Below are 17,553 nucleotides of genomic sequence, written 5' to 3' on the forward strand. Positions count from 1 at the left end.
CAACATTACGTCTCCAACATTACGTCTCCAACATTACGTCTCCAACATTACGTCTCCAACATTACGTCTCCAACATTACGTCTCCAACATTGTCTCCAACATTACGTCTCCAACATTATGTCTCCAACATTACGTCTCCAACATTATGTCTCCAACATTTCGTCTCCAACATTGTCTCCAACATTATGTCTCCAACATTTCGTCTCCAACATTGTCTCCAACATTATGTCTCCAACATTACGTCTCCAACATTATGTCTCCAACATTACGTCTCCAACATTATGTCTCCAACATTACGTCTCCAACATTATGTCTCCAACATTTCGTCTCCAACATTGTCTCCAACATTATGTCTCCAACATTACGTCTCCAACATTATGTCTCCAACATTTCGTCTCCAACATTGTCTCCAACATTATGTCTCCAACATTTCGTCTCCAACATTGTCTCCAACATTATGTCTCCAACATTACGTCTCCAACATTATGTCTCCAACATTACGTCTCCAACATTATGTCTCCAACATTTCGTCTCCAACATTATGTCTCCAACATTATGTCTCCAACATTACGTCTCCAACATTACGTCTCCAGCATTATGTCTCCAACATTATGTCTCCAACATTACGTCTCCAACATTACGTCTCCAGCATTATGTCTCCAACATTACGTTTCCAACATTACGTCTCCAACATTACGTCTCCAACATTATGTCTCCAACATTACGTCTCCAACATTATGTCTCCAACATTATGTCTCCAACATTACGTCTCCAACATTATGTCTCCAACATTACGTCTCCAACATTACGTCTCCAACATTATGTCTCCAACATTACGTCTCCAACATTATGTCTCCAACATTATGTCTCCAACATTATGTCTCCAACATTACGTCTCCAACATTACGTCTCCAACATTACGTCTCCAGCATTATGTCTCCAACATTACGTTTCCAACATTACGTCTCCAACATTACGTCTCCAACATTATGTCTCCAACATTACGTCTCCAACATTATGTCTCCAACATTACGTCTCCAACATTATGTCTCCAACATTATGTCTCCAACATTACGTCTCCAACATTACGTCTCCAACATTATGTCTCCAACATTATGTCTCCAACATTATGTCTCCAACACTACGCTAATATATACAGACTCTAGTTAATAAAGTTTTATTAATGCCTTGCTTATTATGCTGTTATGAGGTGATGCGAGGCATAAGCTGGCAAATAACTAATTAAGGCCCAGTGATAACCTCAGGTGGTTATCTGGTGGCACGCCATCTGTGGTGACGTGTGGTGGCACGCCATCTGTGGTGACGTGTGGTGGCACGCCATCTGTGGTGACGTGTGGTGGCACGCCATCTGTGGTGACGTGTGGTGGCACGCCATCTGTGGTGGCACACCATCTGTAGTGACGTGTGGTGGCACGCCATCTGTGGTGACGTGTGGTGGCACGCCATCTGTGGTGACGTGTGGTGGCACACCATCTGTGGTGACGTGTGGTGGCACGCCATCTGTGGTGGCACACCATCTGTGGTGACGTCTGGTGGCACGCCATGTGGGTGACACCGGGTGACACACCACCTGGCCTAACGCCATTCACAGACTATTTCCTCCCTGTACAGACATCTCTCACTTAGTGCCTTCATAGTCCCCTGTAGAAGGACCACTCGCAAGGTATAACTATCTACGGGCTCACCATAGCCCGTGTTACTTGGAACTGTTAGTTCCAAGTAGCGAATCTTTAACAACATCTGTTCCTTCAGGCACGCTAGGCTACGATGCTCCAGTTGGTCGTAATATACTCTTATTCAAGCATGTCGAGCTGTGGGTCCCCCCCATTTGCGTTGTCAAGAGGGCCACACACCACAATTAATTGAAGTCATTTACTAATAATTATGACAGAATATTTGTATTACTTAAACTTAGAAACACACAATGTCTAAACAAATAGTTTGGCGGCTGTAGCCACATTCATTAGTGCAAAGTAATTAAGTATATTAATTAAAGAAAAAAAATGAATTTTGAACGGCCACATAGACTTCAATGCAAGGGCAACAAATAAAATATGAATAACAATAACAATGCCTTGCCCACCACCACTAACAACCCCATGCCCACCGTGACTAACAACACCATGCCCACCACCACTAACAACCCCATGCCCACCACCACTAACAACACCATGCCCACCACCACTAACAACACCATGCCCACCACGACTAACAACCCCATGCCCACCACCACTAACAACACCATGACCACCACCACTAACAACACCATGACCACCACCACTAACAACACCATGCCCACCACCACTAAGAACACCATGCCCACCACCACTAACAACACCATGCCCACCACCACTAACAAAACCATGACCACCACCACTAACAACCCCATGCCCACCACCACTAACAACACCATGCCCACCACCACTAACAACACCATGCCCACCACCACTAACAACATCATGCCCACCACCACTAACAACATCATGCCCACCACCACCACCACCACCACTAACAACACCATGCCCACCACCACCACTAACAACACCATGCCCACCACCACTAACAACACCATGCCCACCACCACCACCACTAACAACACCATGCCCACCACCATTAACAACATCATGCCCACCACCACTAACAACATCATGCCCACCACCACCACCACCACCACTAACAACACCATGCCCACCACCACCACTAACAATACCATGCCCACCACCACCACTAACACCACCATGCCCACCACCACTAACAACATCATGCCCACCACCACCACCACCACCACTAACAATACTATGCCCACCACCACCACTAACAACACCATGCCCACCACCACTAACAACCCCATGCCCACCACCACAAACAATAACAACACCATGCCCACCACCACCACCACTAACAACCCCATGCCCACCCCCACTACCAATAACAACACCATGCCCACCACCACCACCACTAACAACACCATGCCCACCACCACCACCACTAACAACACCATGCCCACCACCACCACTAACAACATAATGTCCACCACCACCACTAACAACACCATGTCCACCACCACCACCACTAACAACACCATGCACACCACCACCACCACTAACAACACCATGCCCACCACCACCACTAACAACACCATGTCCACCACCACCACCACTAACAACACCATACCCACCACCACCACTAACAACACCATGCCCACCACCACCACTAACAACACTATGCCCACCACTAACAACACCATGCCCACCACCACCACTACTAACAACACCATGCCCACCACCACCACCACTAACAACACCATGCCCACCACCACCACTAACAACACCATGCCCACCACCACCACCACTAACAACACCATGCCCACCACCACCACTACTAACAACACCATGTCCACCACCACCACCACTAACAACACCATGCCCACCACCACCACCAATAACAACACCATGCCCACCACCACCACTAACAACACTATGCCCACCACCACCACCACTAACAACACCATGCCCACCATCACCACTACTAACAACACTATGCCCACCACCACCACCACTAACAACACCATGCCCACCACCACCACTAATAACACCATGCCCACCACCACCGCTAACAACACCATGCCCACCACCACCACCACTAACAACACCATGCCCACCACCACCACTACTAACAACACCATGTCCACCACCACCACCACTAACAACACCATGCCCACCACCACCACCAATAACAACACCATGCCCACCACCACCACTAACAACACTATGCCCACCACCACCACCACTAACAACACCATGCCCACCACCACCACTACTAACAACACTATGCCCACCACCACCACCACTAACAACACCATGCCCACCACCACCACTAACAACACCATGCCCACCACCACCACCACTAACAACACCATGTCCACCACCACCACCACTAACAACACCATACCCACCACCACCACTAACAACACCATGCCCACCACCACCACTAACAACACCATGCCCACCACCACCACTAACAACACCATGTCCACCACCACCACCACTAACAACACCATGCCCACCACCACCACTAACAACACCATGCCCACCACCACCACTAACAACACCATGCCCACCACCACCACTAACAACACCATGCCCACCACCACCACTAACAACACCATGCCCACCACCACCACTAACAACACCATGCCCACCACCACCACTAACACCACCACGTCCACCACCACCACCACTAACAACACCATGCCCACCACCACCACTAACAACACCATGTCCACCACCACCACCACTAACAACACCATGCCCACCACCACCACCACTAACAACACCTTGCCCACCACCTCCACTAACAACACCATGTCCACCACCACCACCACTAACAACACCATACCCACCACCACCACTAACAACACCATGCCCACCACCACCACTAACAACACCATGCCCACCACCACCACTAACAACACCATGTCCACCACCACCACCACTAACAACACCATGCCCACCACCACCACTAACAACACCATGCCCACCACCACTAACACCATGCCCACCACCACCACTAACAACACCATGCCCACCACCACCACTAACAACAATATGCCCACCACCACCACCACTAACAACACCATGCCCACCACCACCACCACTAACAACACCATGCCCACCACCACCACTAACAACACCATGTCCACCACCACCACTACTAACAACACCATACCCACCACCACCACTAACAACACCATGCCCACCACCACCACTAACAACACCATGCCCACCACCACCACTAACAACACTATGCCCACCACCACCACTAACAACACTATGCCCACCACCACCACCACTAACAACACTATGCCCACCACCACCACTAACAACACCATGCCCCACCACCACCACTAACAACACCATGCCCACCACCACCACTAACAACACCATGCCCACCACCACCACTAACAACACTATGCCCCCCCACCACCACTAAAAACACCATGCCCACCACCACCACTAACAACACCATGCCCACCACCACCACCACTAACAACACCATGCCCACCACCACCACCACCACTAACAACACCATGCGCACCACCACCACCTCCAATAACAACACCATGCCCACCACCACCACTAACAACACCATGCGCACCACCACTACCAATAACAACACCATGCCCACCACCATTACTAACAACACCATGCCCACCACCACCACCACTAACAACACCATGCCCACCACCACTAACAACACCATGCCCACCACCACCACCACCACTACTAACAACACCATGCGCACCACCACCACCTCCAATAACAACACCATGCCCACCACCATTACTAACAACACCATGCCCACCACCACCACCACTAACAACACCATGCCCACCACCACCACCACTAACAACACCATGCCCACCACCACCACCACTAACAACACCATGCCCACCACCACTAACAACACCATGCCCACCACCACCACCACCACCACCACCACTAACAACACCATGCCCACCACCACCACCACTAACAACACCATGCCCAACACCACCACTAACAACACCATGCCCACCACCACCACCACTAACAACACCATGCCCACCACCACTAACAACACCATGCCCACCACCACCACCACCACCACCACCACCACTAACAACACCATGCCCACCACCACCACCACTAACAACACCATGCCCAACACCACCACTAACAACACCATGCCCACCACCACCACCACTAACAACACCATGCCCACCACCACCACTAACAATACCATGCCCACCACCACCACTAACACCACCATGCCCACCACCACTAACAACATCATGCCCACCACCACCACCACCACCACTAACAATACTATGCCCACCACCACCACTAACAACACCATGCCCACCACCACTAACAACCCCATGCCCACCACCACTAACAATAACAACACCATGCCCACCACCACCACCACTAACAACCCCATGCCCACCCCCACTACCAATAACAACACCATGCCCACCACCACCACCACTAACAACACCATGCCCACCACCACCACCACTAACAACACCATGCCCACCACCACCACTAACAACATAATGTCCACCACCACCACTAACAACACCATGTCCACCACCACCACCACTAACAACACCATGCACACCACCACCACCACTAACAACACCATGCCCACCACCACCACTAACAACACCATGTCCACCACCACCACCACTAACAACACCATACCCACCACCACCACTAACAACACCATGCCCACCACCACCACTAACAACACTATGCCCACCACTAACAACACCATGCCCACCACCACCACTACTAACAACACCATGTCCACCACCACCACCACTAACAACACCATACCCACCATCACCACTATCAACACCATGCCCACCACCACCACTAACAACACCATGCCCACCACCACCACTAACAACACCATGTCCACCACCACCACCACTAACAACACCATGCCCACCACCACCACTAACAACACCATGCCCACCACCACCACTAACAACAATATGCCCACCACCACCACCACTAACAACACCATGCCCACCACCACCACTAACAACACCATGTCCACCACCACCACTACTAACAACACCATACCCACCACCACCACTAACAACACCATGCCCACCATCACTACTAACAACACCATGCCCACCACCACTACTAACAACACTATGCCCACCACCACCACTAACAACACTATGCCCACCACCACCACCACTAACAACACTATGCCCACCACCACCACTAACAACACCATGCCCCACCACCACCACTAACAACACCATGCCCACCACCACCACTAACAACACCATGCCCACCACCACCACTAACAACACCATGCCCCCCCACCACCACTAAAAACACCATGCCCACCACCACCACTAACAACACCATGCCCACCACCACCACCACTAACAACACCATGCCCACCACCACCACCACCACTAACAACACCATGCGCACCACCACCACCTCCAATAACATTACCATGCCCACCACCACCACTAACAACACCATGCGCACCACCACTACCAATAACAACACCATGCCCACCACCATTACTAACAACACCATGCCCACCACCACCACCACTAACAACACCATGCCCACCACCACTAACAACACCATGCCCACCACCACCACCACCACTAACAACACCATGCCCACCACCACCACTAACAACACCATGCCCACCACCACCACTAACAACACCATGCCCACCACCACCACTAACAACACTATGTCCACCACCACCACCACTAACAACACCATGCTCACCACCACCACTAACAACACTATGCCCACCACCACCACTAACAACACTATGCCCACCACCACCAGCACCACTAACAACACTATGCCCACCACCACCACCACTAACAACACCATGCCCCACCACCACCACTAAAAACACCATGCTCACCACCACCACTAACAACACCCTGCCCACCACCACCACCACCACTAACAACACCATGCCCACCACCACCACCACTAACAACACCATGCCCACCACCACCACCACTAACAACACCATGCCCACCACCACCACCACTAACAACACCATGCCCACCACCACAACCACTAACAACACCATGCCCACCACCACCACCACTAACAACACCATGCCCACCACCACCACCACTAACAACACCATGCCCACCACCACCACCACTAACAACACCATGCCCACCACCACCACCACTAACAACACCATGCCCACCACCACCACTAACAACGCCATGCCCACCACCACCACCACTAACAACACCATGCCCACCACCACCACCACTAACAACACCATGCCCACCACCACCACTAACAACACCATGCCCACCACCACCACCACCACTAACAACACCTTGCCCACCACCACCACCACTAACAACACCATGCCCACCACCACCACCACTAACAACACCATGCCCACCACCACCACCACTAACAACACCATGCCCACCACCACCACCACTAACAACACCATGCCCACCACCGCTAACAACACCATGCCCACCACCACCACCACCACCACCACCACCACTAACAACACCATGCCCACCACCACCACCACTAACAACACCATGCCCAACACCACCACTAACAACACCATGCCCACCACCACCACCACTAACAACACCATGCCCACCACCACTAACAACACCATGCCCACCACCACCACCACCACCACCACCACCACCACCACCACTAACAACACCATGCCCACCACCACCACCACTAACAACACCATGAACAACACCACCACTAACAACACCATGCCCACCACCACCACCACTAACAACACCATGCCCACCACCACCACTAACAATACCATGCCCACCACCACCACTAACACCACCATGCCCACCACCACTAACAACATCATGCCCACCACCACCACCACCACCACTAACAATACTATGCCCACCACCACCACTAACAACACCATGCCCACCACCACTAACAACCCCATGCCCACCACCACTAACAATAACAACACCATGCCCACCACCACCACCACTAACAACCCCATGCCCACCCCCACTACCAATAACAACACCATGCCCACCACCACCACCACTAACAACACCATGCCCACCACCACCACCACTAACAACACCATGCCCACCACCACCACTAACAACATAATGTCCACCACCACCACTAACAACACCATGTCCACCACCACCACCACTAACAACACCATGCACACCACCACCACTAACAACACCATGCCCACCACCACTAACAACACCATGTCCACCACCACTAACAACACCATGCCCACCACCACTAACAACACCATGCCCACCACCACTAACAACACCGTTCCCACCACCACTAACAACACCATGCCCACCACCACTAACAACACCATGCCCACCACCACTAACAACACCATGCCCACCACCACTAACAACACCATGCCCACCACCACCACTAACAACACCATGCCCACCACCACCACTAACAACACCATGGCCACCACCAGTAACAACACCGTGCCCACCACCACTAACAACACCGTGCCCACCACCACTAACAACACCGTGCCCACCACCACTAACAACACCGTGCCCACCACCACTAACAACACCGTGCCCACCACCACTAACAACACCATGCCCACCACCACTAACAACACCATGCCCACCACCACTAACAACACCGTGCCCACCACCAGTAACAACACCGTGCCCACCACCACTAACAACACCATGCCCACCTACAGGAGGAGCGCGTGTGGGAGCGTGAACGAGGGGCCGCTGGAGTTCGAGGACATCATGCCTGACAACCCGCGGGACTACGACAAGATGGCGCCCCCCAAGGGCGGCAACGACCCCATCACCGTCTACTTCCATGTGACCGTCATGAGCCTCGACTCCATCGACGAGAGCTCCATGGTGAGTACCCTTGCTGGTGTGGTGATTGTTGGTGGTGTGGTGATTGTTGGTGGTGTGGTGATTGGTGGTGTGGTGTGGTGATTGTGGTGTGGTGATTGTTGGTGGTGTGGTGTGGTGATTGTTGGTGGTGTGGTGATTGTGGTGTGGTGATTGTTGGTGTGGTGATTGTTGGTGGTGTGGTGATTGGTGCTGGTGTGGTGATTGTTGGTGTGGTGATTGTTGGTGGTGTGGTGATTGGTGCTGGTGTGGTGATTGTTGGTGGTGTGGTGATTGTGGTGTGGTGATTGTTGGTGGTGTGGTGATTGTTGGTGGTGTGGTGATTGTTGGTGGTGTGGTGATTGTTGGTGGTGTGGTGATTGTTGGTGGTGTGGTGATTGTTGGTGGTGTGGTGATTGTTGGTGGTGTGGTGATTGTTGGTGGTATGGTGATTGTTGGTGGTATGGTGATTGTTTGTGGTGATTGTTGGTGGTGTGGTGATTGTGGTGTGGTGATTGTTGGTGGTGTGGTGATTGTTGGTGGTGTGGTGATTGTTGGTGGTGTGGTGATTGTTGGTGGTGTGGTGATTGTTGGTGGTGTGGTGATTGTTGGTGGTGTGGTGATTGTTGGTGGTGTGGTGATTGTTTGTGGTGATTGTTGGTGGTGTGGTGATTGTGGTGTGGTGATTGTTGGTGGTGTGGTGATTGTTGGTGGTGTGGTGATTGTTGGTGGTGTGGTGATTGTTGGTGGTGTGGTGATTGTTGGTGGTGAGGTGATTGTTGGTGGTGTTGTGATTGTTTGTGGTGATTGTTGGTGGTGTGGTGATTGTTGGTGGTGAGGTGATTGTTGGTGGTGTTGTGATTGTTTGTGGTGATTGTTGGTGGTGTGGTGATTGTGGTGTGGTGATTGTTGGTGTGGTGAATGTTGGTGGTGTGGTGATTGTTGCTGGTGTTGTGTGGTGATTGTTGGTGTGGTGATTGTGGTGTGGTGATTGTTGGTGGTGTGGTGATTGTTGGTGGTGATTGTTTGTGGTATGGTGTGATCATTGTTTGTGGTTTGGTAATTGTGACGTGGTGATTGTTTGTGGTGTGGTGATTGTTTGTAGTGTGGTGATTGTTGTAGGGTGTGGTGATTGTTGGTGGTGTGGTGATTGTTGGTGGTGTGGTGATTGATTGTGGTGTGGTGATTGTGGTGTGGTGATTGTTTGTGGTGTGGTGATTGATTGTGGTGTGGTGATTGTTGGTGGTGTGGTGATTGTTGGTGGTGTGGTGATTGTTGGTGGTGTGGTGATTGTTGGTGTGGTGATTGTTGGTGGTGATTATTGGTGGTGTGGTGATTGTGGTGTGGTGATTGATTGTGGTGTGGTGATTGTTTGTGGTGTGGTGATTGATTGTGGTGTGGTGATTGATTGTAGTGTGGTGATTGATTGTGGTGTGGTGATTGTTGGTGTGGTGATGTGGTGATTGTTTGTGGTGTGGTGATTGTTGGTGGTGTGGTGATGTGGTGATTGTGATGTGGTGATTGTGGTGTGGTGATTATTTGTGATGTGGTGATTGTGGTATGACGATTGTTTGTGGTATTGCGATTGTTTGTACTCACCTGGTTGTGCTTGCGGGGGTTGAGCTTTGGCTCTTTGGTCCCGCCTCTCAACTGTCAATCAACTGGTGTACAGATTCCTGGGCCTACTGGGCTCTATCATATCTACACTTGAAACTGTGTATGGAGTCAGCCTCCACCACATCACTGCCTAATGCATTCCATTTACTAACTACTCAATGGTATATGAGTATGGTGAAGTGTGTCGTGAGGCTATTGTGTATGATGTAGTGATTGTAAAGGCTGTGGTTACTGGGTGCGGTGTGGTTCAGTGCTTGTGTGAGGTGGTGGTGTGGTGCTTGTGTGTGTGGTGGTGTGGTGCTTGTGTGTGTAATGGTGTGGTGCTTGTGTGTGTGGTGGTGTGGTTCAGTGCTTGTGTGAGGTGGTGGTGTGGTGCTTGTGTGTGTGTGGTGGTGTGGTGCTTGTGTGTGTGGTGGTGTGGTGGTGTGGTGCTTGTGTGTGTGGTGGTGGTGTGGTGCTTGTGTGTGTAATGGTGTGGTGTATGTGTGTGTGGTGGTGTGGTTCAGTGCTTGTGTGAGGTGGTGGTGTGGTGCTTGTGTGTGTGGTGTGGTGCTTGTGTGTGGTGGTGGTGTGGTGCTTGTGTGTGTGGTGGTGGTGTGGTGCTTGTGTGTGTGGTGTGGTGCTTGTGTGTGGTGGTGGTGTGGTGCTTGTGTGTGTGGTGGTGGTGTGGTGCTTGTGTGTGTGGTAGTGTGGTGCTTGTTTATGTGGTGGTGTGGTGCTTGTGTGTGGTGGTGGTGTGGTGCTTGTGTGTGTTGTAATGTGGTGCATGTGTGTGGTGGTGGTGTAGTGCTTGTGTGTGTGGTGGTGTGGTGCTTGTGTGTGTGGTGGTGTGGTGCATGTGTGTGGTGGTGTGGTGCATGTGTGTGGTGGTGGTGTGGTGCTTGTGTGTGGTGGTGGTGTGGTGCTTGTGTGTGTGGTGGTGTGGTGGTGTGGTGCTGGTGTGTGGTGGTGTGGTGCTGGTGTGTGGTGGTGTGGTGCTGGTGTGTGGTGGTATGGTGCTGGTGTGTGGTGGTATGGTGCTGGTGTGTGGTGGTGTGGTGCTGGTGTGTGGTGGTGTGGTGCTGGTGTGTGGTGGTATGGTGCTGGTGTGTGGTGGTATGGTGCTGGTGTGTGGTGGTGGTGTGGTGCTTGTGTGTGTGGTGGTGGTGTGGTGCTTGTGTGTGTGGTGGTGGTGTGGTGCTTGTGTGTGTGGTGGTGGTGTGGTGCTTGTGTGTGTGGTGGTGGTGTGGTGCTTGTGTGTGTGGTGGTGGTGTGGTGCTTGTGTGTGTGGTGGTGGTGTGGTGCTTGTGTGTGTGGTGGTGGTGTGGTGCTTGTGTGTGTGGTGGTGGTGTGGTGCTTGTGTGTGTGTGGTGGTGTGGTGCTTGTGTGTGTGTGGTGGTGTGGTGCTTGTGTGTGTGTGGTGGTGTGGTGCTTGTGTGTGTGTGGTGGTGTGGTGCTTGTGTGTGTGTGGTGGTGTGGTGCTTGTGTGTGTGTGTGGTGGTTGTGTGTGTGTGGTGGTGTGGTGCTTGTGTGTGTGGTGGTGTGGTGCTTGTGTGTGTGTGGTGGTGTGGTGCTTGTGTGTGTGGTGCTTGTGTGTGGTGGTGGTGTGGTGCTTGTGTGTGTGGTGCTTGTGTGTGTGGTGGTGTGGTGCTTGTGTGTGTGGTGGTGTGGTGCTTGTGTGTGTGGTGGTGTGGTGCTTGTGTGTGGTGGTGTGGTGCTTGTGTGTGTGGTGGTGTGGTGCTTGTGTGTGGTGGTGTGGTGCTTGTGTGTGGTGGTGTGGTGCTTGTGTGTGTGGTGGTGTGGTGCTTGTGTGTGTGGTGCTTGTGTGTGTGTGGTGGTGTGGTGCTTGTGTGTGTGGTGGTGTGGTGCTGGTGTGTGGTGGTGTGGTGCTGGTGTGTGGTGGTGGTGTGGTGCTTGTGTGTGTGGTGGTGTGGTGCTGGTGTGTGGTGGTGTGGTGCTGGTGTGTGGTGGTGTGGTGCTTGTGTGTGGTGGTGTGGTGCTTGTGTGTGGTGGTGGTGGTGTGGTGCTTGTGTTTGTGTGGTGGTGTGGTGCTTGTGTGTGGTGGTGGTGTGGTGCTTGTGTGTGTGTGGTGGTGTGGTGCTTGTGTGTGTGTGGTGGTGTGGTGCTTGTGTGTGTGTGGTGGTGTGGTGCTTGTGTGTGTGTGGTGGTGTGGTGCTTGTGTGTGTGTGGTGGTGTGGTGCTTGTGTGTGTGTGGTGGTGTGGTGCTTGTGTGTGTGTGGTGGTGTGGTGCTTGTGTGTGTGTGGTGGTGTGGTGCTTGTGTGTGTGTGGTGGTGTGGTGCTTGTGTGTGTGGTGGTTGTGTGTGGTGGTGGTGTGGTGCTAGTGTGTGGTGGTAGTGGTGGTTGTTGTGTGTGGTGGTGTGGTGCTTGTGTGTGGTTGTGTGATGTGGTGATCATGTATGATTGTACATTAAGGGGACACTCTGCACAACACCAGACTCGAGTGCACAACAACAGCGCTCAATACGGACTGCACAGCAATAAAGTGGCATCTTTCTTAGTCTTGCTGATCACTCCCACTGGAATGCATCAAACAGCTTTGTTCACTGTAGTAACTTTGTTGAACGGAATTTGATTGAGTGCGACTTAATCGTTGGTTGCCCCGGTACCTTAAATGTTAGTCCTGGCCTGTACCACCCGCCCGGTCCCTTGGTAATGTCCAATACTGCTTGAATGTTCAAATGAGATTAGCTTATTGGTTTCCTTAAGCAATACTGTTGCTTTTACGTTTAGGTCCTTATGGGTAGTTTCTTCTGTGACACCAACACTTTTATGTCAAATTTCAATAATTATTAATCATTATATATTAACCAATTAATAATATTATTAATTGTATATTTTTTGGCTCACCCCAAGAGGAAATAATTTAGTACACAATAATATTTAAAAAGTGGTACGTTTTGCTTTTTTATAATCGACTTATATGTGTAAAATTATGTAGCTTAGTGATTTTGTTGAGCGGAATATGCATGTTTGAGTCATTTGCAAAATGCCTTGTACGTTCGTCTGGGCTTGTATTGCCCCGAGCCCCTGATGATATCCAATTTTTCACGAATGTTTAAGTTCTCTTAGCTTTATTGTTTCCTTAATCCCTGTATACTGTATTTCCACTTACAGCATAGGTATAGGGTACACTACTACTTACAGCATGGGTATGGGGTCCACTATCACTTATAGCATGGGTATGTGTTCCACTACCATTTACACCATTGGTATGGGGTCCACTATCAATTACTCCATGGGTATGGGATCCACTAACACTTACAACATGGGTAAGTGGTCCACTACCACTTACAGCATGGGTATGGGATCCACTAACACTTATAACATGGTATAGGCTCCCATATACCTGGGCTCATATAACATAGCTCCCACTGCTTCTAATGCTGCTGTTGTCTACTCTATTTCCTGTTCGTCTTTTTCTCTCCAATACTTTGGTGCAACTGGCCGTACACTGAATGGCAGACTTAAGGAACACAAACGAAGTGTTAGATCTGCAGACATTAACAATGCTCTCTTCTGTCATGTTAGGCATTATTATCATCCTATTGATTGGTTTTCCTCCAAAATAATCTTTCCTGCCTCTACTCTACACAGGCGCCGTCTTGTCGACTCGGCTCTGATACACAACATACCCAACATGAGCCCGAGTCCTGGCTTACACCCCAGGACTCGGGGTGTAAGCCCGAGTCCTGGGGTGGACTTGGGAAAAGGACTTAGTCCAAAGGACTAAGTCCTTTTTTTACACCTTACCTTCCGTACCTTTTGGCTTGTTCTACTCTTCCTGTAAGACTTCCGTCTCCTCACCTCTCTCTTTCCTTATTTAATTCCCTTGCCTCCCTCGTCTTAAAATTAAAAGATTACATGCTTAAAAATGCCTAGATATTATCAGCAGGGAAGCGGAACGCATAGCAGTGAAAATAAACAGCAATAAAACTAAAGCAATGGCCGTTAAAATGGGAACTCAAGACATCAGACTCGCAATACAAGGACATGAAATTGAGTGGGTTACTTCGTTTCAATACCTTGGAGTCATAATAGACAGCCAGTTGAAATTCACTCAAGAAATTGAATATCTTCGGCAACGTTGTAAAGCCAGAAACTCAGCTTTGCGCTCCGTGACCAGTCTTAGAGATGGTGCATCTCTATCAGTACTTAAAATGTACTACGTTCAAGCAGTTAAAATTATGTTTTTATTCTATGCAGGAGCAGCATAGTCACTCATTGACAATGCTGCCCCTGCTCTAACATCACTCAGTGATAACCAATGGGAGAAACTGGAAGTGTCTCAAAATGATGCCCTCAGAACAATGCTGGGAGCACCTATGTGGACGCGTCGAGAGAACCTTAGAATGGAAACCAACTTACCAGCCTTAGAAAACAGGATGCAACAAAGGATAGTCACCATAACAGCAAAACTTGTTGGAACCACCGCCAGACTGTCAATCAAAGATAGCATACACAGATCACTTCAGAGAAACCTTCAATATAGAACAAGTGCATGGACAGATAATCTGGTCTGGAGAAAGATTCTGGAGAAAGTGGACTTGAAATGGACCATTAAAAACAAAGGGGAAGATAGACCATATCAACACTTTCGGCAGCCTCCTCCATGGGAAGAATCGAGCCTAAAGATTATCATTGAAGGATCACCAGTTAAAAAATCAGCATGTGACTCGCAGAGGCTCAAAGCAGTCATAGAACAACAAATGGAAACCATCTCAAGACTTACAACGATTCACATCTTCACAGACGGATCAGTTGATCAAGAAAGAGGTTCTGCTGGGACAGCAGTTTACACTACCATCCATGAAGCTTACTGGAGCATGAATAGTGGGTGCTTAATATTGCAAACAGAATTATATGCCCTGAAGGAGGCCATAAACTATACAATTGAGAATAATTTACATGATGTCATCATTCATTCAGACTCTAAATCTTCGCTCCAGACATTGTTATCCAGTCAGCACAGAGATAATATATAATTCCTCACAGAAATCCAACATATAGGAAAAGAAGCCCATAATCTAGGGCTGTCAATCACCCTAAATTGGATACCAAGTCACATTGGCATAGAGGGTAATGAAAAGGCAGACTCACTAGCAAAAACTGGCACTGCTCTACCTCATGTACAGGTTCAAATACCTCCAAGTTTTTCCACAGATTAAGGAGCAAATGAAGAAGAAAATACTCCCAACTATCAAAAGTCGCCACAGAGCCAAAGTAGCGGAAGGAAGATCCACTGCGATATGGTACGAACAAGCCACTGGGTACTACTCTTTCAAGCCTTGCAAAAAGATATCCAGAGACATTGCAGTAGCCATACACAGACTCAGACTTGGTTACAAGTGCTGCTGGGAGGTAATAAACCCAATAGTTAAAGAGTGTCACATCTGTGGAACAGAAGCAGAGGCGCCACTATTGCACTACTTACTGGAATGTGAAGCTACTGAAGCCCTGCGCATCAAACTCAACATTAATCCAATGACAGCAGCTATATTAGATGTACATTCCACAGCCACTACAATGATAAGAAAAGCCTTAAACAATGGGACTCACTAGTGAACATTCTGCACCTACATCCGCCTCCAAGACTTATTAAAACAAGACTAAAACAGAAACGAAAAGAAACAGGGAAAAGGGAGGAAACCCCACCTCCATTTAATACTTTGACCCAAATACCAGAGTATCAAGGTTACCGTGAATAACTGAACTCAATTACGGGATCACCATAGCCCATGCTACATGGACATTTCGTTTTGAGTAGCTAAAACAACAACAACCTCGTCTTATCACAATCGACTTGAGAATGGTCCAGGACGGACCGAAACGTCGTCGTCCCTTCAATTTCTAGTGTGTGGTCTGGTTAAAAATTTTCAGTCACGTTATTGTGACTCTTCATCTGCATCTGGGTATGGGCTCCACTACCACTTACAGGATGGGTATGGGGCTCCACTACCACTTACAGGATGGGTATGGGGCTCCACTACCACTTACAGGATGGGTATGGGGCTCCACTACCACTTACAGGATGGGTATGGGGCTCCACTACCACTTACAGGATGGGTATGGGGCTCCACTACCACTTACAGGATGGGTATGGGGCCCACTACCACTTACAGGATGGGTATGGGGCTCCACTACCACTTACAGGATGGGTATGGGGCCCCCTACTACTTACAGGATGGGTATGGGGCCCACTACTACTTACAGGATGGGTATGGGGCTCCACTACCACTTACAGGATGGGTATGGGGCCCACTACCACTTACAGGATGGGTATGGGGCCCACTACCACTTACAGGATGGGTATGGGGCCCACTACCACTTACAGGATGGGTATGGGGCCCACTACTACTTACAGGATGGGTATGGGGCCCACTACCACTTACAGGATGGGTATGGGGCCCACTACTACTTACAGGATGGGTATGGGGCCCACTACCACTTACAGGATGGGTATGGGGCCCACTACCACTTACAGGATGGGTATGGGGCCCAC

General features: G+C 50.1%; 1 protein-coding gene across 1 annotated transcript in view; it reads left to right on the forward strand.

Annotated features, from left to right (window-relative positions):
* The first annotated feature begins 9,150 nt into the window (after nucleotides 1-9,150).
* The window catches only part of LOC138367694 (gamma-aminobutyric acid receptor subunit delta-like), a 121,058-nt gene continuing 112,655 nt past the window's right edge, over nucleotides 9,151-17,553 (forward strand). Inside the window, exon 1 of the mRNA XM_069329659.1 lies at nucleotides 9,151-9,460. Coding sequence (XP_069185760.1) covers nucleotides 9,179-9,460 — 282 coding nt within the window. The 5' untranslated portion in view covers nucleotides 9,151-9,178. The remainder of the gene's footprint in view (nucleotides 9,461-17,553) is intronic.

The sequence above is a fragment of the Procambarus clarkii genome, chromosome 23 (assembly GCF_040958095.1).
Source record: "Procambarus clarkii isolate CNS0578487 chromosome 23, FALCON_Pclarkii_2.0, whole genome shotgun sequence".
Classification (NCBI taxonomy): domain Eukaryota; kingdom Metazoa; phylum Arthropoda; class Malacostraca; order Decapoda; family Cambaridae; genus Procambarus; species Procambarus clarkii.